At 32.7% G+C, this 27932-nt stretch overlaps 1 protein-coding gene across 5 annotated transcripts in view; it reads right to left on the bottom strand.

Annotated features, from left to right (window-relative positions):
* Positions 1-27932, bottom strand: part of LOC118191561 (autophagy-related protein 16-1-like) — a 237963-nt gene that overhangs the window by 191400 nt on the left and 18631 nt on the right. For all 5 annotated transcript variants that reach the window (XR_015038466.1, XM_085807477.1, XM_085807479.1 and 2 more), the window contains exon 2: positions 5420-5534. Coding sequence is in view for 4 of the 5 variants with exons in the window: in XM_085807477.1 (XP_085663603.1) it covers positions 5420-5534 (115 nt within the window). In the remaining variant the exon portion in view is untranslated. The remainder of the gene's footprint in view (positions 1-5419; positions 5535-27932) is intronic.

Below are 27932 nucleotides of genomic sequence, written 5' to 3'. Positions count from 1 at the left end.
TTTACTAACAGTCAGCTTTATGTTTATCATTATTATTATTTTTAGTCTCATTTTGTCACATACTTGCTCAGTCTAGAGGTTTAGTAAATAGCAGGTACATTTTATGTCAAGTGGCATATGTTAAAATGAAACGCAAGATCATAATCAGCATGATTCATAACAAAAGACTTTTACACTTATAATAGTTGGACATATTTGAAAGAAAAGTGACATTTTATTTACGTTTTACTAACAGTTAGCTTTATGTTGATTTTTTTAATGTCTCATTTTTCACATACTTGCTCTCAGTCTAGAGGATTAGTAAATAGCAGGTACATTTTATGTCAAGTGGCATAGCTTAAAATGAGACTTAAGATCATAATCAGCATTATTCATAACAAAAGACTGGATGTTGTCATTGCTGCTGCTTGTCTAAAGAGAGAGACCTGCTGATTAGAACAAACCTAAAAAGCCTGATGTAGGCATTGTTGGCAAGTTTTGAAAGTTTGGAGTCTGTGTGACACAATGTCATAGCTTTATGTAGAATTCCAGGAGTTGTAATCCCGTTACTATATTTTAAGGTTCCAAAAGGCCACTAAAGCACCAGAGGTGATATGTTGTTTTGTATTATTTTCGGTCTCACTAGATGCAAAGAATAAGTTTCACATGAATTTTTACATTTTTGTGTTTTACCTTGTGACTACAGTACGGATTATTGAAAGGCAATAACTCGCTTTAATAGGCAGATAATTTTTAAGAGTTAGTTATAAATAATTAAATTAGGTAGATAGATAACCTTAGTCCTTACGGATTTACTTGGCTACTTTTAAATTTTATTTATTTTTTAACAACATTTGTTAAAAAAGCCCTATTAAAATCACAATCTAATGAAATACATGTAATTTATGACATTCATTCTTAAACGATATTAGGATTTAACGCATTACCAGCTACGAAACCTTTATGTTTCGTAGTAACAACACCCAACAAAATATTTATGCGTCTTTTAATTTGAAGCCTTCCCAGACATTTTGGCTAATTTACATGGATTTCCTTCTCTTTAAGCACCTTTTCTAACAACCAGAAATTTGTCTCAATACGCAAACCAGTGTTCTCACAAGTTTCTGTGTGCTTTAACTCCTAACTTGTCAACCTTTCCACAATGTACCTCTTAATCTTTAAAAGTCAACCAAAACCCCCTGACAGACATGAAGCAAATTATTGCTATGTCTGAAAGTAAGTACAAAGTCAGACAAAGCTTTTAAGCCTCTTATTCAAAAAGAACTTATGTCATAAAGGCATGTTCTGATGCTAACAAAATCAATTACAGCTTGTGGTGATGTAATTAAATAAGAACATTCAAATTCAAACTAAGAATGTGGACTAGTGATAAAAGACTATTCAATTTAATTTTAATTTAAGCTGGCTCAGTAACTCTACCATATGAGGAAACGAAACGGGAAATTATAGCAAAGGCTAAAATTATAAACAACTGGGTAATTTATAAAATAATAACTGTACATATCTTTGAAAAATAATTTTCTTTATCTATTCAGTTTCTTTCTTCAACACGTTTCCTTTTTAGTTTAAAATTTTTGGATTTAATTAAGGATTTCTGCTATTCTAAAAAAAACTAACTGTATTTAGAATGTGTAAAAAAAGCTGCTAATTTTATTTCTTTAGTAATATGAGCATTCAGAAAAAATATTAAATATATGGTAAGGGCCAGTTACAGAGCTGGTGTGGCAGAATTTTTAGAATTTGGTGACACACTAAGAAACAAAATCCAGAAATGGCAACACTTTTAGAATTTAGAGCAGGCATTGGAAGCAGAAATTAGAAAGGCACAGGCAGAAGAATTTAGGATCCTCAGAGATTGTATCAGGTTGGAAAATGCCTAGCACCAGCCCTGTGTCTGATGCATTAAGACATATTAGATGAATCTTTTAAATTGTAGGTTTTCAATTTCTTTTTTAATTAAAAAAATCCTTTCTATAGTGCCTTGTCTATGTGATAAGATCAGAAGCAGTTTTGATATTTTCCATCCTTGTGTCTAGTGAAAAGTAGAGAAAATAAAAGGATGATAAACATCTAAAGAAAAGGATTCTAGTATCAGAAGTAAAACATTCAAATAATATGTTTTCATTGTTCTTCCAGACATCCTCCAAAAAGTAAGAAATTCATCGCAAACTTACACATTTACTACGTGTTAATACCATGGAGACCTTTTTCATTTTGTCAAATTTTTCTGGAATATTCTAGAATCGCGATTCTATAAAACTTGCCTTCAAGACCTTTTAAACTTTTCAAGCTGCAATGCCTAAAATCCCAAAGAAAAATTAATTTACCAGTTCTGTAATACCAAATATATATATATATATATTTTGGAAAATAAAAAGTCTAAAATTAATTTTATAGAGAAAACTGATGCATATTCTGGATATTGCGAGACAATTAAATGGGGAAAATTAAAAAGGATATACTTTTGATTTATTACATAGTTAATTTTGCTTTTGCTAAGAACTGTTTCATAAACTGTGCTTTATAACATTATACCTTATTTATTTTTCAGATTCAAAATATTGTATAAGTTACCAAAATGAAAATTTATAATATGACAGCAAAAAATAAAAATGTTTTATTTTAATGCTATTTTTTTAATATAATTTCATTATATTACAATTATTTTAATGAAATTTATAAATGTTACAATGTTAATAAAAAATTCCCAGATCTCGGAATTAAAAATTATCTATAGAAACTGATCTCTAAATCACCAAAATATTGATAAGTTGCCAAATTTAGACTTGTTTAATAAAAGAATTCACATCCCCAAAAGCAAAAAGTTGTTTAACCCGACAGAAGGCACACATCCAACACTGACGTTGCAGGTCGCACGGGTTGACTGCGTCACCTCAATCAGTTTCATTAGGAAAATGTGTTATAAATTTTATAGAAACCATTTGATTATAAACAATAATTGCAATATTTCATTATGAAACTATGCTTCTTTACTTAAGAAAACATATTTTAATATTTAAGAAAAAATTCCATGCAAAATAATTACATGCCTAATCAGGGATCAGAAGCTAACATACACTTCTGGCAAAGAGGAAGAATGAATTTTACATGAAAAATTATCACATACTTTGCAAGAAATTGTAGTTTTATTGTCTTTGGATCTTGGACACATAGCACATCGGCCTTTGTCGAGTTTTGGTTTCTTTGATGAGCGTTTTTCTGATCCACTAGAAGTTGCATTATTGATGCTTTCATGAAGCACTTTAGGAAGCACTGGTATATTTTTTGTTATCTCTATGTGAGGCTGTATAAGAGATATAGCCAAATTTTTTACGAATTTTCTTTTATTTTGATATTGTAAGGGAGGGGTCTTTGTTGAGAATAAGGCAACTCAGGCATTTATTGCAGCGATGTTCAACACAGTAAAAAACGGCCATCTGTTGGTTTTTCAAGCTGTCGAATATAATGATGACATTTCATCAACTTTATCTACACCACCTTTTGTTGGATTATAAAAGTGAATTATTTCTGGTTTCTTCCTATCATTACTTTCATCGATGGCATCATCACAATGCATTGTAGATAACAAAACTACACATTTTGATTTTTTAGGCACATACGATACTAGTGTCGTGTTCTTTTGAAACCCAAATATAGATGAATAAATGTTTCTAGTTTTGGTTTGGACGAACTTGGTGGGAATTTCAGCCTTGTTTCTCAAGGTTCCTACGATAGTTCGCTTCGTTGATAAAAGTTTGTTTGCTAGAGGATAACTCGTATACCGATTATCCATTGTTACGTTTCTGCCTGATCCAAACAAAGGAGTGCACAGGCATTTTGCAATTTCAAATGGTAAATTTTTAACTCTAAAGGGACCTTCTGGCTGTTGTCTTGCGTATATCTCCATGTTATAGCTGTAGAAAGTTCTTGAATCTACTGAGGCAAATATTTTGGATTCCATACTTCGCTGGTTTGCTGGGTATATATTGACAAAAGAAACCCCCCCCCTCAAAATTTCTCTAATTTTTCTCTGATAATAACATATTCACCAATAATGTAAATCTCTTGGCAATTTTCATTGAAATCAGCAAAAAATTCCCTCACAGCCGCCAGTTAGTCTAATTTTTTCCGAGCTTCATGATTGGTCACATTGTCTAACTGTAGATACCTGAGAAGAAAATTAAATCTTTTATATGACATCGTGTTCCGTAAAATTTCAAAGCCTGATCCAGCAGTAGCCCACAAATCTTGCGTATTTGTATGCGACGATTTATACAAGCCGAACAGATATTAAAGCCCAAAAAGTGCTCTAATTTCCACATCATTTGTCGTTTTGGCATCCCAATCTCTTGTGTAATTTACCGATATTTTTTCAATAAGTATTTGTACACTCTACAATGGAATGTATCATTTTAGCATTGAAAACCAATTCCCAACTTTCTAGAGACTCTGTTACATTGCGTGCAGTTTTTTTTCATCCTGGTAAATGAGTTGTTATATTCTGAGAAGTTTTCACTTTTTGATTTGGTTTTCCTTTCTGCCAAACTCTTACTTTTGCTAATAAAAATACTTTTTGCTAAATCAGGATTTCCATCGTCTTCATCATTCTGCTCAAATTCACTTCACTATCATGAGAACTGTATATTTCTTCATCAGATTCAATTTCACTATCTTGATCAATTTCTTTTTCAGAAGATTCAACTTCATCTAATAGAGTTTTCAAACGTTCCATCTCTTTTTCATATTCGGTAAATTTACGTTTGTAAGCGATTATCTATCAAATAATCCAACAGACCAACATGCACTTAAGGTGCGAGTAGAAAAATCTTTGCTTTATCTAATGGCTGAGGTTATGTACTTTTTCTGATTACTAAATGTTTACATTTGTGCATTCCTGCAGCATTTGCACATGGTAAAATTGAGTCTTATTTTGGAATGTCTGATACCAGTTGGCACCTTTACTGCAGATGTCGCCTAGCCATTTCATGACAAATATTACCAGAAAAGACTAGTAATAAGCATAATAAATGTTTATGGAGGTAACTTTTTTACTGTATATGATTCGAAAAATTCATGTGAAAATTGTCATTTGCTTCAATATCAATTGCTATTACATGCATCCTCTGAGACAAGAACAAATTTTCTGGGATGATTTCCCTAGCAGAAAAAAAAAAAAGACACGAAAATCGAACCTTCTGCACCTTCATATAACTCGGTGACATGCATCTACCGTGAAATTTGCATAATTTTCAGACTACTCCTTCTTGGTACTGCATTTTCAATGTAGGGTAGTATAATAAATTGCATTTCTTGAATATGTTCAGAAATTCAATCTCATACTAATAGATATTTTGTTTACCTTAAGCCAGAATTAAATAGTTAGTAGTTGAGGTAGGCGCAAGTTCTCAAAAATACTTACCTAGAATCAGGATTCTTCTGAAGCTCAATAACATCTTGCTCAAGATTAGCTTTACTTACTCTAAGCCGAAGATTTTCTTTTTGATGAAAGTCAAGAGCTTCATACAGACTATTGGCTGGAAAAAATTAACAAAATTTTGTAGCAATTCTGCATAATTATACAGGTCAGTATAAAAATATACATTGAGTGTATTTACTTTTTACAAGCTGTAGTTACATGAAATGTAGACTTAAAAGTGATGCATACATTTTTTCAGTGAAAGAAATATGGCACAACACAGCATATAATTCTTTACAATTTCAGTTCAGAACAGAGAAGAATCAATTTTGCTACATGCAGCATGTACATACAATTATTATGTTTTCTTAGAACTATATGAAATAAATATGTTCATTTATTCAAACTGCTTAGTTTTAGTATTTTTGCTCATATAATACTTTCTTAAAACCCGTATATTTGTTCTTAGCTACATTAGACTGTAAAACACATATTTTCCCAGTCAACAGTTTACAGAAATTTTCCCAGTTACAGTTGTAGAGTGAGAGAGTTAATTTTGTTGGTTAGTTTCTGCAGCCCAGTGGTCATCTCAAGGTAAGGTTTGGTTTGGTTTATTAGATTACGGCAAAGCACTCGAGGGTTATCTGCCTTAAGGGAGGGATGCCTTCATGGAGGACTTTTTAAGAGAAACTGGCTCGTATACACGTTACACATGGGAAAAACCATGAAAACACCCAAGCAGCCAGCCCGTTCGTGGGATTCAAACCTCGGACCGAATTACCAGTGTTCAATGACGTTACCGCTCGGCCGCTGGTGGGCCCATCTCAAGGTTAGGATCATAGTTAACTGTACATGTAAATCTGTTAATTATTACCACACCACACACCTGTGCCCCTTGACAGTCAAACCCACGCAGGTTGGCTACAAATGCAAAATAATGTTGAGGGGTTAAAACTGCATTTGTAAATCTAGGGCCAACTCTCAGATTCTCTCTGAATATTTGTTAATTTATGGGTTGTATATATTTAAATCCATGTGAAGACAACCTTCTTGTAAGGTTCATCCTCCAAATTCCAATCTGAATGCTGATATCAAAGAGCGGAGACACTAGGAAGTAAGAGATGACATGTTCCTACACTATAAAAACTGTTCTAGTAACTAATAATGTACCCTAGTAGTTCTTACATAGTAATATTGACATATAACATTATAAAATGATGTAACTTCACGACTAACAATATCAATAACCAGCAAATAGGCTGTTCCTGGTGAAACTTGATTTTAAGAGGATAACCAAATAAAATTACACGATGCTTCCAACAGTCTTCAGATGTGAAAAATCAGAAATGGGGGTAAAAGATGACTTCCCCCCCCTCTCAAATGTCCCAGACAGCAAGAAGAAAGGAGATTCAGGAACTTTTACCTACGGAAAGCTAAAAATTTACAGCTAGCAAAAATTCTGTCCTATGTACTAATACATGAAGGCTCATAAATGTAACTTTTTAAAGTCCACACTTCATTACTATATATACATTGATGCAACTAGCATCCAAGTCTGTTGTTGATATTCTTAATATTATTAAGGATTACTGATCCTTTTACAGATTATTACCAGCAATATGCCCATTTTGTACATGGAAAAGTGGGAAAGAAAATTATTTTCATAAGAAACATAAGTATTATAAAAGTTTACAGAAGTATTGAGAGAACTGGTAATTTTCTGTTCATGGAGCTCCACTTAATGCCAAACATAAGTGTTAGTATAAAATCTAGTAGACGGTGGCATCCCTAAAGATACATAAAACTTGATGAAAAGAATGACCATTCCGTATTTCCTGTTTAAAGCAGTAACCAAAGTTGGAAGATAAGTCACCAGAATTGCCAAGCCTATAACAACAGTAATTTGCAATGATATGTGTAATAACAGCAGGGCTGGTGCCAAAGACAGTTCAACCGATACTGTCATGCCCAGCAGCAAAATTCAAGGGCGACAAAATTTTTGGATTTTAGTGAAGCACTGAGCTTGATAATTTAAGGATGGCAAAATTTTTAAAACTTAACTAAACTTAAAAGTTTTCACTTAAAAAACTTCAGACAATTGCACAAATTTGGCATCATGCATATTAATTATATTATATGATTGCAGTTTTTCATTTTCTGATGACTGCAAGTATTCATATCCAGCAGTTGCCAATCCATTAGCTTAAGCAGCAGAAAAATCTTGTAAGAGAAAATTTTTTGATTGGTGTTGATTGATCCTACTTATTAATTCCTACTTTGCTGCCAACATCACTGCACAGCTACCCATGATAATTACATTTGGTGCTTTAGAGCACATTTAGGATCACGGCACTTAGCTAAAGGAAAAGTATGAAAAATTTAATGCTACAAAAGAAATAAATAACATGCATAAAACTTCTAAACTGTTAAAAAATAAGTATATCACCATAATAAAACATAATTTTTATAAACTCCAACATTCTTGTCATATGTGACTAAAAATAAAATTGTGGCACTACTAACAATGGCAGATTTTAAATGATACAAAATTTAAAGAACTGAAGCTAATGAAGGCTAACATGTCATTTCTGTAGTACATCTTCTATTGTTTTTTCAAATTTTGTTAAGCTCCCACAGGGTTCGTAGTCACATTTTAGTTTAAAAAAATAAGCACTTTTCAAGCACATTTTAAGAAAAAAATAAGCACCTGTCTAATTACTGTTAGCAGTGGCGATAAAGGCAAAGCATATTTTGCTTCCCTTAAATAAACCTAAGATTAATCTAAATAAAATTCATGCTTTATTCTGTAAATTAAAATAAGTTAACACTGTAGCCTTTACATTTAAAACCATTTGAGAGAAAGAAAACTAGCATAATGCTAACTCATAATACACACATTCGCCGATACCAGCGTACATATATATAATACTCAGCCAACCCGCAGATCTGGACGTCATCGGCCAATCAGCGGCAACCACGTTAGCTTACCGCCGATTGACCTCCGACCAAAATTTCCATAAGGAAAACTAAAGCCAACAAACGGCCCTCTTTTACTCATGCAAATACAAAAACAAAACTTACACAGAATTACAGAGGTTCATAGTTCAATTCTATTATACGAAAACACTTATTGTCTTTAAACACAAAAAACATCTAAACAAAACTTCCTTAAATTAACAGCAGTTGCTGCTTTTGTAAATAAGTCCGCAGTATTTAATTTACTGGTGATAAATTCAATGTCAAACACTCCATCATTTACTAGTCTTCTAATGAAGTGATATTTTACATTTATGTGCTTAGTTCGGTGATTTTCTATTGGCAATCTAGAAAAATCAATGGCAGACTTGTTATCACAAAATAGTTTGCATTCTCTTAAATTAAACTTTAAAATTGCATCTTGTAAGACATTTTTCGTCCACATTAATTCCTTCGCTGCCTCCGATAAGGCGATATACTCCACTTCCATGGTTGATAAACTTACATATTTTTGTTTAACAGTTTTCCAGATTACCACTACTTCATTTAAATATAATATAAATCCTCCCATAGACACGTGGTCATCCCTATTACTTGCATAATCAGCATCTGAATAACAATATAAATTCAGCAGGTTAGAAAGGGTTCCAAGGAAAAAACCCACAAGAAAAAAAGCCCACAGGAATAATGCTCACAGGAAAAAAGCCCACACAGAAATATGCCCACCTAGAAAAATACTCACATGGAAAAATGCTCACTTAGAAATATGCTCACACAGAAAAAAGCTCGCATGGAAATAAGCCCACTGATAAATAAAATATGTAGAAATATCCTAACATTAATCAATCAATAATTAATCAATAAAATACGTAGAAATATTCTAACATTAATCAATCAATAATTAATCGATTTGAACATCCCACACCTACTCGAATTTTTTAAAGAAAAATTTTTTGATCATTTGAAAAAATACTGGACAAACGCTCATACAGTACAAAGTCCGTAATCAGGACGTCTATTTTCCAGAATGATCTATAATCTGGACCTTAAAGCCACACACTTACATATGCACGTTTAATGTGCGAGTCCACTACACTTGCACGTAAACCCAGTAAAGTGTTTACACATGCGAGCTTCCGATAGTGATGAAAGTGACAGAGAGATTATTGAAAACGAAAAAATTTCGATTGACAAGTTAGTCGGTATTCTCGACACAGCAATTACAGGATTTCAACAGTGGAACTTTGTAACTGAACAAGAAGTTATGTCTGTTTATAGAAGACAGAATTAAAGAGAAAGTATTAGCACAAAAAAACAAAGCAACTTAAACAACTTGCATTGAAAGAAATGTTTAATAAAGTAAACAAATAAATATTAAGCTTTTTTTGTAAATTCATAATTGCTCTTTATTTCCCGACGAGTCCGTATTATGGACTTTGTAATGTATTTTTTCAGAGGCAGTATATAAAAGAATGAAAACTATAGTAAAATTTTGCATGTACTGTAATATTTTATACCACTGCCCCCTATACGACATTTTTTCCCTGTAACTGCCAATAGTTTATTTTTGTTTTTTATTTACTCTATTTTTGCATACTTTTGATCTATAGAAATTGATGTTTCAATGTAAATGATGAAGTCAAAAATAATGCAGTCAAAAAAGTTTTAGAAAACTACTGCTTCCAATCGAAGTGCGGAATCATCATGAAGCAGCGTTCGAAAAATCTCCTAAAATAACAAATTATTAGGAAAGCTTTCATAAGGTACTAAATTCATTATTTAATTATAGCCATCCTAGTATGAAAAAAAGTCTTTAGGTCTGAAAAAAAGATTTAGCCTGTCAATGTTTATTACTAGCTATTGTAAATACAAGGCATACTGAACTAAAAAAAAAAAAAAGAAAAGAAAAGAAAAGAAAATATGAAAACTTGCACTTGGTAATCGCGAATCATGTAAGAAACTATGATGAAATCGACGATAAAATTAGATATTTACGTACATTAGCTAATATTCAGTAAGTTTGTAGAGACATTAGGTATTTTGAAGGTGCGTGCAGACCACCATACCACAAAGGCATGCTAAGTAGGCGGGAGAAATACTTTATAAGTTTATATGAAATATACATGATTTACATATAAGAAGGTATTTTATGTAATTTAAATAAAATAATTATTTCTATTTACATATTCTTCTAAATGTTTATATTATAAAATGTGTAACTTATACTTAACTATTATTTTTTTAACAATTAAAATTGCAATAATTTTTCGCTGTATATTCTGTTTCATTTTTCCTTCTTCCTCCTCTCTTTATCCTAATTCAAAACAGCACATTTGTTAATCTTATATAGCAACGAAATCTACACATAAGTTATACAGTTTTATATATATATATATATATGAAATGTAATTTCTCAGACATTATTTGTTTTGTGCAGCCGGGGCAACAGGAATGAGACAAATTTTGGAATATAAAGTGGTAGGTTTATTTTAGCATCCATCTCACAAGCGTTCTCCCCGTACCTCGAGCAGAAGCCCAATTTATACATATGTGTACGTCACGAAGCTCCTCCAATCAGCGATATTAATTGAAATCACGAGGTGACGCTATCTTCTCATCAGGAGTGTTCTTAAGTACTTTATGTAATATGACAGATTTATGAGTTTGGCGATTTGGCGGGCGCCAACAGGTTAATATATTTTATACTAAAGAAAGGATTTCGCGAAAATTTAGGAACAGGGATGCAATTTAGGTAGAGAATCGCTAACACGTTATTAAGCAATATTAATAGAATTTAATTTAATAAATTGATTTAAAAATATCATTACAGATTATCCCCCCCATCTGAAAAGGCTTGCAGTCGCGGCCGTCGACCCAAGACAGTCCAGATAGTGAGAGCAGAAAATTTAGTTATTAGGAAATTAAGTGAGTAGGAAAACTGATTGGATTTATCTCAAGGCACACAAAATGTTTACATAAAATATGACATAAAATATTTGAATACAGTATATAAAATAGAATAAATGATTAATGAAATTATAATATAGTAACTAAGTGCAGAACAAATAAAGCACTAATAACATATTGCTGGTTAGCTTCGCGGCAATAGGAAATATAGGAAGTAACTGAATTTGTAAGTTTATATCTTAGGGCATGCCATTCACAGTTTGTGTATGAGTCCGTACAATCATTAGAGTTGTCATTCAGGCTCATCTTCAATCTTTTACTGGTCTTTGGAGATCTCCGGATCATTTAATTAGCGCTAGAATTATGGATCAGCATTGGCACTGAAAACATTTGAGTTTTTATGTCACGATACTAGAGCTCTTATACTCTTGTTGAAAATACACATTTTGCTAGGTTTTTAACATATTTTGTCACTCTATTTTTCTCTTATTAATGATAACAAAACAAAATTTAACTTCCAACATCCATACCAGTTTTTTGTATACGATGCTGCAGAAACATAAAATGAAATTCAGAAATTTCAACAACTGAAATTTAACTTTTTCAACTGTTACTACAATTTATAACACAAACATAGGAAAACATGAGCTCAAGGAAATGTGAGGGTATAGTACTCTACTTGTAGTATAGCCTCAATTGAGTGTTTCCCACACGGAAAGTGCATTGAACCTGAAACTCAAGTTTGAAGGAGCCCAGTAAAAGAAAAGGGAGACAAACTTTTCAGACACTGAGAGATAAATCAACTATTAAGGGGGACAACAGGATGAAAACTAAAAGAAGGGTTATGAATAGTTTATTGATTTATAAATTTTGATTTATTCATGATGTAATTTAAAGTTCTCGGGTGGATAATAGAACCTTAATTTTGACGCATGTACAATCTCAGTTGGTTTCTTCGTGTGAAAATTTTCCCTGTCGATTTCATAATTAACTTCAGATAATTTATTCATAATCCGATAAGGGCCTGAATAGGGTGAAGTCAATTTTCTAGTATTTGGGTATTCAAATTCCTCGTAAAGGACAAAATCTCCAGGTTGAAATTTAGATTCTACAAATCTGATGTCATATCTAGTTTTATTCTTTCGGTGGTATTCGATAGTTCTTTTCTTTGTTAAAGCCCTTGCTTCATTTAAGGAAGGGTATTTATTTTGATCAATTGGAGATTCAAAAGGGAGGTTACCAAATAGTAAGTATGCTGGGGTGAACTTAGTTACCGTATGAGGGGAGTTGTTATATTCGATAACAACTTGCTCTAGCACTTTAGTCCACGGTACTTTTTTAGAAGAAGAATTTACTTTACATTTTAGTCGACTTACTATTGATTGATTTACTCTTTCTACTTTACCATTTGTCTGGGGATGGTGAGATGAAGTTAAAAGTTGTTTAACATTATGCTTTTTAAGAAATTTTTTGAATCTAGAGGAAGTGAAGGCTGCATTCCTGTCACTCAGAATTTTTTCGGGGACTTGTACTTGAAATATTTGTTTTAGACAATTGGCATAGGTTTCTGAAGTTACACTTTTAGAGGGAAAAGCCCAGACATATCTTGTTGCATGGTCAATAACTATATGCAAATATTTTTTTGTAGAATTATAATAATTAAATCCTCCCACAGTGTCAATAGAGAGACATTCGAAAGGTTTGTCGGTTGGGGGTACGTCTTGCATAAGACCAAATTTTTTCTGTTTTTTCTTTTTATTAAGTTGACAAGTATGACAATGTTTAACAAAATTTCTGATATCTTCGCTAATATGAGGCCAATAATATTGAGAGGTGATTAAGTTAAGCATAATTTGAACTCCCGGGTGACCAAAATTTTCATGGGTTTTATTCAACAATTTTAATCTTAAAGATTTAGGTACTACAATTTTATAAAAATTCTTTTTCTTAATTACCATCATATCATTTATCTCTTGGTAATTTTTTCCGCAGACATTATCAGTTTTTTGTTGTTGGATTATTTCATTTCTATCAAGTAAATGTACATAATGTTGGAGGTGCTGTGAAACAGGATGTCTAGAAAGCATGTCAGCTTCAATATTGGTAGAGCCCTTCTGATAATTTACTTCATAATTGAACATACTTAGTTTGAGTGACCAACGGAAGAGTCTACCTTTTAAATTTTTAACATTTTTGAGCCAAACGAGGGCCGCATGGTCCGTATGTATAACAAATTTTTGTCCATGCAGATAGTAATAGAATTTGTCTAGGGCATCTACTATGGCCAAACATTCTAACTCAGTAATCGTATAATTTTTCTCATAATTTCTTAAAGTTCGGGAATGACATGATACAGGGTGAAGGACATCATTTTCATCTGGTTGTTTCAAAACAGCTCCAACAGCAGTTTGAGAAGCGTCAACAAAAATATGACATGGCCTACTGGAATCATACAATTGTAAAACAGGTTTGGAAATCAGTATTCTTTTCATTTTGTCGAAAGCTTTTTGACATTGGTCATCCCATTCCCACTTGACATCTTTTTTCAAGAGTCTGTTTAATGGAGCTCTAATAGTTGCATAATTCGGAATGAATCTATGATACACATTCACACTTCCCAAAACTCTTTGTAACTCTTTGGTGTTACTGGGGTTTTTAAGTTTCTTAATAACTTCTATATTATGGTTATCGGGAATTATTCTACCATTTTTTATTTCATAGCCAAGAAATGTGATCTGATCTCGGGCGAACACACATTTGTTTCGATTCAATTTAATATGCTCCTCTTTAAACACCTCAAATAAAATTTTTAAATGTTCTAAATGTTCCTTCTCAGAGGAAGAGTAAACGATTATATCATCAAAGTAACTGCAAGCGAAATTAATTTTATTTTTTGTTAATATTCGTCTAATTGTTCTGTTAAAAATTGCAGGAGCATTTTTGAAACCAAAAGGGAGTCTTAACCATTCGAATAATCCAAAATTCGTGCAAAAAGCTAATTTATCAGTATCTGCAGGGTGAATCGGGATATGCCAGAAACCAGATCTCAAATCAATTGTAGAAAATACTTTTGCTTTACTTAATTTGTCTAACAAAGTGTCAATGCGAGGAAGAGGGTTTGCATCTGTTTTAGCCAGGGAATTCAATTTTCGATAATCTATACATAATCTAGTTTTCTTACCTTCCTCACGTTTAAGTACTAAAGTCACGGGGGATGAATATGGGCTACAACTTTCTTTAATTATACCTGCTTGTAATAATTGATCAATTTGGGTCTTAATTTCCTCTTCTTCCATAGGGGATGTTCTATAAGGTCTTAATGATACAGGCAAATCAGAATTTAAATTAATTCGTTGAGGTTCAATATTAATTTTTCCTACATCATACTTATTTTTAGAAAACACAGATGAATAATCATTTAACAATTTTTCCAAGTTATACCCTTTGTTATCGACAGTATTAGAAACAGCATTTTTCACATAAATGTTAGACTGAGAAACTAATTCCTTTGGATTTGTAGTCCGAGATTTACAGGTTGGAAAATTTCTTACATCATCATCATCATTATTATTATTAACACATGGATAAACATTTGTTGTACCACCTTGAAGTTGGAGGTGTAGAGATATGGGTCGGCTGTCAAAATGGCAGTCGTCATTAAGTACAATAGCTCTCTGTTTAATTTTTAAATTAGTACAATCAATACTCAACTCAAATAATTTGCATTCGTAAAGTCCTAAAATTACATAATTCAAATTATTATCAAGAACAAACAAGGTAATTTGTTTACTAATCCGTCCAATTTTCATTTTTATACAACATATTTTGTTGAAGATTATTTTTCCTTTAGTTTGGGTTACTGAAAATGATCTAACTCTTTGTACTTTTAAACGTAATTGTCTAGCTGTTTTGGAAGAAATTATTGATATGGTGGCACCACTGTCTACAACACACTCTAGACGTTTCTTATTGGGCAAATATCCCGACACCTTTAATAGTCAACTACTGTGAGGGGTTTCTGGGGTTGGTTCTATTGCAAGGGGCGTAACATTAGGTGTATCAGATCTCTCCCTTCTGAAAGGACAAACCTGAAACCAGTGAAAAGCATTTGGGATTCCGTTACGGGTGCAAAGTCTACAGGGACTAGGTGGCAATGGCAATCTATTTTGAGAATTATAATTATGATGGCTTGTAAATCCTGGACCACTGAACCGATTATAAAAATTACTTGGTCTCTGAAAACGTTGGAAATTGTTGGGTCTAGGAGAATCTTGTCTCACAGTAGCTGAAATTCTACTTTTATTAAATTGATTGTAATCTTGGGGACTGTTCGCAATCAGAGTAACAAATCTGGGAGGTGCACTTTTGATTTGTTGATTTTCGCTAATCTTAATAAGCTTATGGACATGAGTAAGCCAAGAGATGGGGTCAGAGGGTGCGTTGATCGTCATTAAGGATTTTAATTCTGTAGGAAGGCCATCCGTCAGACCCTCCAAGATCATTTCATGAGTTAGATTTAATTTTTTACCAATATCTAATTTTTTGCGAAAATATTGCGTTATGTCCTCTTTATGATTGTACTTGTAATTGGCAAAATCACCAAACGTAGTTAAAGTGGGGTCGAAAAAATTTTCCTATTTGGACTAATTCCACATATTTAGTAATTTTATGGCAGTTTTTGACATATACGCTAAGTGCATTACCTTTTAGATATCGAGCTACATTATTAAGCTTCCACGTTTCATCTTTATCTAAATGAGTTTTGTTAAAGTACTCAAGCCATGAATTTATATCCATATCATTCTGCGCGTCAAAGGGAATTAATTATACTTGTTTCAAGTTCAGCGCTAGCTGCCCTTAATGAATCATCAGGATCAGAGAGGTTTTCATTAGCCATTATTCTTTTAATAATACTTTCATAAATAAAACTAATAATACTTTATAAATAAAACTAATAATACTTTATAAATAAAACTAATAATACTTTCATAAATAAAACTAATAATACTTTCATAAATAAAACTAATAATACTTTCATAAATAAAACTAACTCAAAAATAATACTCTTTAAATTTTCCCAAAACAATATTAAAACCAAAATACATCCTTTAAATACCAAATTTAAAAAACATTTATAACAAAATAATACTTTTTAAAATTTTCAAAATAAAAACACTATTATTAAATCAGTAATTATAACTCAATAGTAATAATATCATTTGCATCACCAATCTTTTTACTAATTGCTTCTGTTTGACTTATTGTGACGAGAATACGAGTGATGAAACCGACACGAAAATACACATTTTTGTGCACTCTTGTTTAGATTTTCGCAAAACACGATCAATCACCACACAAGCACAAAGCTCTCGAGAGCAACACAGAACGGCGTAGACGTAGGGAAAGATTTCCATCCTCAAAAGTAGGTCAACGGTAAGAGCACATTTGATGAACGACGAACTTTCGATGGAAACACAAATCACACATCACAGGGGGCAGAAGGATGCTTCTCTGGACGTAAAATAATCTGCAGAATACCAGAATACAGGTAACAGAAGGATGATTCTCTTGAAGCAAGAACGCCTACCGAAAAATGTAGAAACATAGAAGTTGCACAGCGGCAAATTCATCTAAAGTGCGTAACATTTTATCCGTATAATCCTTGGGGTATTTTCTTTTTTAGATAATCCCTTTGAAAGTGGTATCCTGCCGGCTTTCTGAAATGTAATTTCTCAGACATTATTTGTTTTGTGCAGCCGGGGCAACAGGAATGAGACAAATTTTGGAATATAAAGTGGTAGGTTTATTTTAGCATCCATCTCACAAGCGTTCTCCCTGTACCTCGAGCAGAAGCCTAATTTATACATATGTGTACGTCACGAAGCTCCTCCAATCAGCGATATTAATTGAAATCACGAGGTGACGCTATCTTCTCATCAGGAGTGTTCTTAAGTACTTTATGTAATATGACAGATTTATGAGTTTGGCGATTTGGTGGGCGCCAACAGGTTAATATATTTTATAGTAAAGAAAGGATTTCGCCAAAATTTAGGAACAGGGATGCAATTTAGGTAGAGAATCGCTAACACGTTATTAAGCAATATTAATAGAATTTAATTTAATAAATTGATTTAAAAATATCATTACATATATATATATATATATATATATATATATATAAATGGAATGATTTCTGAAAAACTGCTGAAATCTGGATACGTGCCAATTCTGGAATACATGTAAATGCCATGTAGATGTTTATTTTTCTAACTAACTGAAGGGACAAAGATGTACTTGTATATTAATGGAATTATCTTAGTAGAAATCACCAAACTCTAGCAACTATGCACATAACCACTCTTCCAGAAACATGCATTATAACATTCCTTTTAATCAAGCAACACTGCCATTTTTGTTTGTTCTTTTTTGTTGTATTTGCAGTTTCAACGATTTTTATATACAAATCGTGATATTTTTTGCATTCTAAAATATGAGCTTGTAGAATTTGCCAGCAATGGAAGAAACTGCGAAACAATATCTGCAAGAATACAGAATTTTGCTGAAATTTTTCTTAGGGGAACAACAAGGAAATGCATTTTTTAGACATCCACTGTTAAAGGATTGTACGATGCCGAGTCTCCGCAACTCTCTGATGTTCTTTTTAAGTGAAAATAGATCACTGCGTACTTCAAGAGAAAAGTGCAAAAAATTACAGAAAGATTTGAAGAAAAATGTTTTACCTTTTTTAATGTGTCATATAACCTTTATTAATAGTTCAAATTTGTATTTTATGTTGCTAAAGTGTGTTTTCTTTTCACAGATAATAAATACACTTTATTGTTTACCGACTTACGATAAATATCAATAGTCTGAGAATCTTTCTAAAACAAAAAGAGCTGAAAACTACTGAGCAGTACTCGATAAGTAACTTTTACCTTCTGTAAAAAATCGCCAAATTGTACTGAGGAGGTTGCATTAATACTTAAGTACGAAAAATTTTATGATAATTAGTTTGATCAGTTCGAGAAAGGATGTGGGGAAAAAACTTCTATATTAAACAAAACAACAGATATATATTGAATTTTTAAAATAACTCTACGTATCTGTCATTAAAATTTCAAGAATATTGACTCTACAGAACAGGATCAAAAATAATTTCAAGGTTTGACTAACAAAAAAATACAAATAAAGCAATGTACAAAAAATAGCAGCCAGCACTATATATGTTTGGCAACCAAGTACAGTCTAAGAACTCCAAAATTCTGCTGCTTGGCTTGGCTGCATCACCTTTGACAAAGAAATCACTTTCTGCATTACAAAATACACTGCCCTCCAAAAGTTAAGGAACAGCATGTTTTTGAAGGCTCGCATTGAAAAAAAAGTCAGTAATATTTAAATTCACAGTTTACATGCATGATAATAACAAAATTTAAGAAAAAGTATGCAAAAACAATACCTACAACTTTTATTTTATAGAAAGGAATACTTATATAGGAGTTAGAGAAAAAAGGCAAATATTATAAGTTTTGTTCATGAGTGTTGATCTTCAATTGTTATTAGTAATTTCATTGACAATATCCAGGAGAAATCACTTGCCCGATTTGTTGAGGTGGCAGGCGATCTAATGGATGGGTGTTACAAGCTGATGCTGCTAGACTTCTCATTGTCTCTCGTAGTGTTGTCCACTGACTATGGAATCAGTTTGAATCTGAGGATTCCATGTCTAGAAGACATGTTCCAGACAGACCTGGAGTTACAACACCTGCGAGAGACCATTATTTAGCTCTATCGGCCCAAAGGACGAGTAACATTACTGTTCCTCAGCTCATGGCAGATCATTTAGTGGCAACAGGAACAAGAATATCAGCTACTACAGTGTGCAGAGACCTGCACAATACAGGTCTGCATGCAAGATGACCAGTTGTTTGTATACCCTTGACCCAAGGACAAGAGGTGGCCGTTTATGTTGGGCAAGGCAACACGTCTCCTGGACTAGTCAACAATGGGCATCTGTTCTCTTCACAGATGAGTCCTGGTTCACAGAGAGTGATTCAGGTCATCAGCTGATCTGAAGGGAACAATGCACCAGATACAATCAATCCCACATTGTGGAAAGAAACAGTTATAGAGGTGGTGGAATAATGGTTTGGACTGGGATCTCTCCCGGTGGTGGTCACACTGACCTGCATGTGTTCCATGGCGGAACTTTGACCGGTGTGAGATATAGATAAGATCCTTGATCAATATGTCTGCCAATATGCCCCTACTACTGGTCCTGGATTTCTTCTGACGACAATGCGTTTCCGCACCAAGCTTGGGTTGCTGAAGAATTATCTTGAGGGTCACAGTATGGAGTGGATGGAATGGCCAGCTCAATCCCCAGACCTGAATCCAATAGAGGATCTTTGAGATTACCTTGGGAGACAGGTTGCTGCTTTAAGTTCTCCTTCAAGGTCGTTTGATGAGCCTGAACAAGGATTACTCTGCGTCTGGACATTGCTTCCCATTTCACTGACCAACAATTTAATTGACAGCATGGAATGTCACTGCCGTCAATGTATTGCAGCTAGGGGTAGACACATTCCTTATCAGAACCCATTTCTGTAATGTTGCCACCCCATTTTTTGTCAAAAACTGTGATATACTGTTTCTCCAAGACTGGATTTCTCTTCCAAGAGTGCAATTTTTTGTTGTAATTCATGTTTGTTTTGAACTTTAGAAACATTCCATGTCGCATTCATTTAAGAACTGTTTAGTGAACATGTCTTCTAAATTTCTGGTTTCTATGTTGCTTCATTCTCAAATCAGACACAAAAAGCATGTAGTTCCTTAACTTTTGGAGGGCAGTGTATATGCTGCTCTATATTGTATACTAAACAGATGAGATGTAATTTACCTATTCCTACTAAAAATGCACTACAGCTTGTTTTTTTACAGTACTAAATTTGAAAGCACTAGTGAAAATTCCTATCTTTTGATGCCAATATTAATACAGTCAAAAGTCGTTAATTCGGACACCCATAATCCAGAATGATCTATAATCCGGACCTCAAAGCTAAAAACTTTCTGCGCATGCGTCACTTTGACGCATGTGCGTAAGACCTTTACGGCTGCAAATATGAGTGTGCGCGTGTGGAAAGTACGTTTTTTAATGTATAATGGACGGTATAAGCTAAGCTAAAATTACCTAATTATCTATTTCAGTTAATGTTGCAGATTGTGTTGTTCTTAATCTTCTAATTGGATCTGGCTTATTATTTTTTGCAGACCGTTAGAGTAATTTTATAAAAGTAAGCTTGAACTTTCGATTATGTCAAAAAGAATTTCCGATTCTGAAGCTGCCAAAGGATCTAAAAAGCGAAAGCATATTTCGATGTCCATCAAACAAGAAGTGGAATTGCTGCAAAAAATGGATAGAGGCACATCCTTCGTTTATCTAAACTTTAACGTTTGTTTATCTAAACTTTGTTTATCTTTAACGCGGCGGCGCGCAATGAATTGGAAGTTGATCTGTCAACACTATCCTTATCTTCAGGGCAGATGTTTTTATTTTATTTGGCTTATAATTCCTTACTAAATGTATTATTTCATCTCGATGTACTTCGTCTTTGATATGATTTAAATCAAATTCCTCGTCATTATAATTCGCTTCCGATAGTGAAGAAAGTGACAGAGGTTATTGAAAACGAAAAAATTTCGATTGACAAATTAGTCGGTATTCTCGACACAGCAATTATAGGACTTGAACAGTGGAACTTTGTAACTGAACAAGAAGTTATGTCTGTTTATAGAATTAAAGAGAATGTATTATCACATAAAAAACAAAACAACTTACATTGAAAGAAATGTTTAATAAAGTAAACAAATAAATATTAAGCTTTTTTTTTTTTTGTAAATTTTGATACCCTTTAGATCATAATTGTTCTTTATTTCATAAATTACGGTTTCATATTTTTTATTTTATAATTTCTGCATGCCATCTTACCAGATTTAAACTGATGATCTATAATCCGGAAAAATCGATAATCCGGAATCGCCTAAGTCCTGACGATTCCGGATTAACGACTTTTGACTGTATAAAGTAAAATGCATAGCTGCCGACCTTGAAATATAAAAAGCTGGGAGATTCACCTGACAAAAACCAGGAGTTTCCGGACGGTTTTAACGATGTGCAATAACACATTTTAGAGAGACTGAGGATTGATTTAAATTTCCTTTCTGATGCATAATTCAGTTTATACAACTATTTGTGCTATGATTCCGACATGAAATGTATGTCTAACTTTTATATTCTTTGGCTCCATTTTGTGATAACAATTTTATACTGAGAAAATAGTGAGTAGGGAAGGAAAGCTTCAATTTAGCAAAGCACTTTAAAAACAGTAAAAATAAAACTAATAATTTATGTAGATACTATTATGTTGACAATTTTAGCAATGTACGATATCAGGACTTAGAAGAGAAGGGCTAGCTCATAGAGCTTTTCCCCCTGAAGCAGAAAGGGAGAAGTGATGACGTAGTCATGATGACACTGAGCGCGCAGATGCAATTCATAGCTTGGAAATTAGCGTTTTTGAACCAGCGTTTAAAATGAGCTGTGTGTGAAAGACAGCTATAATTTGGAAGAGACAATGTTACTGCTTTATGCATTTTAGACTGAACCATTAAAAAAATTAATAATACTTACTCAATTTTAAAATAATAGATAAAATGTGCTACTCTTTTAACATAAAGTTCCGTGGGTTTTTTTTATTTTTATTTGCAGGTTTTTTTTATTTAATGCACGTTTATTTCTAATCATTTCTTTATCTGCATGTTAACTGTGAGAATTTTTATACTGCTTCTAAGATAACTATAATAGCAGCTATTTAAATTTACTCAAAAAACAATTTTACACTGACATAGTTTTAAACATATATGACATATATGGCAAAATTTCTGCTAATCTAAGTTTGATTTTTTTGCCTAATTGTAAATTTTACATTAGCATATTTTTCTTCCGATTCAATATAATAATATATATTTTTAAAATAATTTTGTAATTCATACCTTCATCTATATTACAATTAAATAAATGTATGCAAGATTGTTACCTTAATTTTGACAAAATAGCTTTACTCAGAGTACCTAATACAGTTATTTAATTTTTCAAAAGCATGAGTAAAGGAAGCAGTTCTTTTTACGCCAATTCCTTTGATGTTTTACACTATTATATTTTATCTAGAATGCTAATCTAGCACAAAATCTAATCAATAATTAGTTACAAAGGATACAATAAAAATAACTTTAACAAGTACTTAACAAAATTAGTTTGTTAAATACTTGTTATTCTTGTTGGTACTATTCATAATACCGAAGATATTATCGATTAACTCATAGAAGTCAGATGTTTTTTGAATTCCTGTGGGGTGGAGTATACCTTTTGCGGTACTTTTTGAAAATAATGTTTTCTCTGGAGCGACCTTTTGTCTCTTGTTTCCCTTGACCATTAAATAATTCGGTTTTAGTTTGTGACACATTTGATTTTTTCTCAATCTCTATTTAAAACCTCTTTAATAATACCAAAATTTAAAACAGTTCCATCTTCTAAAACAAATCCTTTATCTAAAACGTGGTTTCTCAGTAATTAGAGGCAGAGCGCGAAATGAGACCTCTGGTTAAAACAAACTGCACATTTTGAAAAGAACTGAGAACTTGTTCCAGAATTTTCAATCTATATGCATTTCGTCGAAACTGAGAACGCATATTTTTTCTACAGAATACAAATATTCGCCTCTTTCCTTCTTTAGAGTAAGAACATCTCTTTGAATTCTCGGACTACACTAAAATTTAGCGCACCATTTCTTTAATTTGCTAATACTAGGTAAAGATATTCCAATTTTTTTCTTAATTTTTTTTTCTTTCCAAAAATCATAGCTTTAAGATGACAGAGCTCTTATGACAATGCAACGTGAAATATCTTCACTAGTCCACCTGATTTTTTCCTTCCTTTTCAGTAATACATTAATCTGCATCTTTATAAAAATAGGCTTTAGACATTTTTCCAAATTCTCCGATTTGTGCTTCCCCTCCCCCTAAAATTTTGCTATTTTGAGATTTTAATTTCTGATACCAATTTCTGTCTAGATGTCGTACACCTTCTTTGCCGCTGAACAAACATTCTAAAATTTTTCTTTTCTCTATTTTTCAATACTTTAATACAATTTTCTAAGGATATTATTTTGTTCTTCAAATTATCAATGCATTTTTGTTTATCCTTAAACTTAGGGTATTCAGGAATATCTACATTTTCATTTGTGAGTTTTATTTCAAAATCATTAAAATTTGATTTATTATTGTCATCATAATTTACTTTTGGCACAGCATTCCATTTCAACAGTTTCTTTTTGTGGCTATCCAAACAAGCGATTTTTTATATCATCTTCATAAACACTGCATAGAAAATATTCGCTGCAGATTTTTCAGCTCTTCACATTAATAGAATCTTGTCTTTGACATTTGTGTATCCATTCTTTTGTCAAAAGCAAAATCTCATTTGGATCCTTTGGTCCCATGAAATAAAATAGCTCATCCTTTCGTACTTTTGTAAGTGCTACAGCATGTTACTACAGCGCGAAAAGCCATATTAAGTAAACGATACTTTACAATATAGAATTTAAAAGAAAAACTGACTAAAATTACATATATATAAATTATTTTAAATATATACATTATTAGAAAACAGATATATATATGATTAAAATTAATTTGTAATATGTAACCTCTAGAAAATCGTCTTGCAGCTGAATGAAACTGCAGTTTTAAACGCGGGAAATCAGAACAGGTGGCATCACAGTGACGTCAGATTACTGCCTGTCAAGTCCCCCCATTAGGCTCGCGTTGGCGAGGAGTCGAACAAAGAAATGAGCTAGCCCTTTCTATTTATCCCTGGTACGATATATTTGCTAGATATTTTCTTCCTGCTTACTAAGTGCTTTTGTAATTAGAGGCACATCCCAACAGTAATTAGGAGGTACTGAATTCAAATCCCAGCAAGGTGCATTTTTAGCAAGTCCCTGGTCTCTAAGAAATCAAAACTTGCTCTACAAAGGCACAAAATAAAATATGATGGAGGAATAATTCACTTCTACCAGGATCTGATGCCTAGGTCCAAACAGCCAAGAAAGACCCCTGGCCTTTCATGAGCACATCTAGCAAGCAATTTGGACGGTTAAGAGATCGAATCACGGTAAAGGTACTGCAAATTTATCATGTTTCATCTTCCAAAATCGACCTAATGACTCTATATATATTGATTAATACAAAATTAAATACAAATATTAACTGATTAAACATTTGTGTGAACCTTCATATAAAGTTCAATAAATGTCTGCAGTAGATTAAGACAATTCACATCAAATCAAATTTCATACAAAAAATTATGCTGAAGATTTCTAGGGATGAGAGAATAAAATTTGCACAATTTAAGCTTCATTAATTCAATGATGGACCTTAAACTGCACAAATTTTATTTGCACAATTTAATTTTATTGCTGGAAAACACTTTTAGTAAAGCCTAAAAATAAAAAAACGGGGAAGTTGGCAGCTATTGAAAATGAAACTTCTACTGTTATTTTTAAACCTAACTGCTGCAACTAAAGTAATTTTTTTCAATCCTATTTTTACAGCAAATTTTGTCGATAGCCACATTAAAATGGCAAAAAGCAGAGGGCACAATTTTGTAGTCTTAATGCAAATTAGCGTTGTTTGCTCCTATAAGATTAATTTAAAAAAACATTTTCCTTTACATACCAGCATGCATAAAATAAATTACCAACTTCATACTTCCAAATGGAAAAGAATACTTTCATTAGCACGTCATTTCGACTGTGGTAAAATTTTCTAAACACACAAAAATATATCAGGATAAAACAGAAATATATCTCTTGGTTAGTGTCATGACGTGATGACCACGCATGCGCAGTTTAGCCGAACGGCCTGCAACGCCTCTCTCTCATGAGACTTACTAGAGAAAAGTAGTTAGTAGGTAGTAGCGAAGTAATAAAGGAAACGTGTTGTATGTCAGCTTAGATGCAAAATACGAAGTTATACTTGTGTGTTAAACGTTCGTACTTATTATTTTTATTTGTGTGTTAATAAAATTTTGTGCCATTAAAATGGCTGTTTTATGCAACGCACACAATACGATACACCTACGGTAGGAATTAAATACATATCCAGAATCTACACGCTCAAGAAAAAGAAGGATATGACAGTGGTGTCAGAACATGAGGATACGTCATTCTGCAAAGTTCACGGATAAATGCGTGAGTCTTCAGAAAGGTAAGAAATTTGTTGAATTTATTTTGTGGTAAAGTGGAATTCAAGGTTACAAAAATGGCTGAAGAGCTAACGAAATCTAAGAAAGAACGGAAAGTTATTCGTTCAGCCATTACTAAAGTAACAAATGCTATTGAATCATTAATTGCAGCAGGTAACCTTGAAGACCTTGAAAAATCACTGGAAATTTTAAAAGTAAAAGCTATTTCTTTGAAAGCGTTAGACGAAAAAATTAAAACTTTGACTGATGTTAATGACATTGAAACCGAAATCGAAAGTGCCTTGGAATACGAAGAAAAAATTGCGAAATGGAGCTTTAGAGGCACAAAATTATTGAAAAAAAAAAGAAATAGCAATAATTCGCTAGTTTCTAACGGTTCTTCTAATGATAGTAACAATTTATCTATTTCTCGTGTCGATAAAAGTTCTGATTATAATGTTAAATTGCCAAAGATTATGATTGATAAATTTTATGGGAATGCTGAAATGTGGCAGACATTTTACAATTCTTTTGACACGGCAATAAATCAAAACGAAAAACTATCTAAAGTAGATAAGTTTAATTACTTGCTTAGCCTGTTAGGCGGTGCAGCTTTAAAAACAATAGAAGGCTTTTCTTTATCTCCAGAAAACTACGACGAAGCTTTTAAAATTCTCAAGGAGAGGTATGGTCGAAAAGATCTCCTTATTAATTCTTACATGCATGAACTTTTAAATTTACGGCCTGTCCGAAGTTCTAATGACATTAATTTTTTGAGGGAATTATATGATACCTGCAACGTACAAGTAAGGTCACTAAATTCGATAGGGGTCAAGACCGAATCGTATGGAAAGTTACTATACCCATTGTTAATGAAATGCATACCTCAGGATATAACGCTTGATTTTGCTCGTCAAAACGCAGATGAGGAAACTTTTAATGTCGACAACCTCATGAAATTTCTAAAACGGGAAATTGAAAGTCGCGAATGAACTTCATTAAATTTATTTTATTCTAAGAGTCACGCTAATTCTCTTGGAAGGCATTCACAACCAAATGAAAAGCGAAACAACTTCCACACTCGGAATTCATTCAATGCCAACAAATTTGGCGCCAGCTATTCCCCTAATGTAAGCAAAATTGCAGTTGTTCAAACTTTCCCTTGCTTATTTTGCGAAAGCGAAAATCATGCTTCGGAAAAATGCGTTATGTCTCCAGAAGAAAGGAAAGAGAGTTTAAGCGCTTCTAATCGGTGCTTTCTTTGTTTCGAAAGGAATTGTAGAATAAAAAATTGCCCTTCTCAATCAAAATGTTCAAAATGTAATTCTAAGTATCATAATATATTGTTGCATGAAGATAAGGAAAGGGTTGCTATAGAAGAAATTAAGAATAATTCTAATGCCGTAACTGCAAAGATTTCTTCTAAATATTTTACTGTGAATCAAGAGGTTAAAGAATTAATAGATGACTTGCCAACCGTTAAACTTATATGTGATGGTAAATTAATTAATGCAGTAGCAGATACAGGCACGTAATTAACCGTTGTCAAAACCGACATTGTACCAGAAAAATACCGTACGCCACATGGAAGTGTTATCCTCACGTCAGCTTTCAGGCAAGCTTTAAAAGCTCCTCTCATTAACCTACCTTTAGCAATATATTCTGAAAATGATAAATTTATGTCACCTATTTTTATAACATGTGCAATGGTGGATAAGTTATGTAATGATTTACTCTTGTCGTTAAGTGCTTTTAATGAGTTAAGGGGAGATGATAAAAGAAAGTTTAATTTTGAATGTAAAAATGTGAACATTGCTACTGATAGTTTCAGTGAAATGCCTTTTCACGAAACTGAAAATTTTGACGAAATACTTAACCATGATAGGGAAAACCTAATTAATGAAAAATGTAATGAAACTGTTAAGAAGATAATAGAATGTTGTGCGCTTGTATATGAAGATACAGGTAAGGATGATTCCAAAGGTAGCACGGGACACGATCAATGTGTTTCGGATTCAGAACTGTTTCGAGTGCAACAAATGAATGACCCATCTTTAAAAACATGCTGGCAAAATGTTAAGAACGGAAGTAATAACTTTATTGTTATTGATAACTTTTTGTATCATAAAGATAAAGTTCTAGGAGAAAGAGTTTACCAGTTAGTCGTTCCTAAAGAAAGAAGAAAACAAATTTTGGACTTAGCTCATTCTAGCTTATGGGGAAGTCACCTGCGAACCAAGAAGACAGCCGAACGTTTGAGATGTTCGTTCTATTGGCCAGAAATCAAGAAAGATGTAAATGAATACTGCAGTGCTTGTACTTCTTGTCAACTTC

This window comes from Stegodyphus dumicola, chromosome X1 (genome assembly GCF_044657685.1).
Source record: "Stegodyphus dumicola isolate Sdum_Otavi_A_Nest chromosome X1, ASM4465768v1".
Classification (NCBI taxonomy): domain Eukaryota; kingdom Metazoa; phylum Arthropoda; class Arachnida; order Araneae; family Eresidae; genus Stegodyphus; species Stegodyphus dumicola.
Note: the sequence above shows the minus strand (reverse complement) of the source record. Positions and strands in the feature narration are given on the sequence as shown.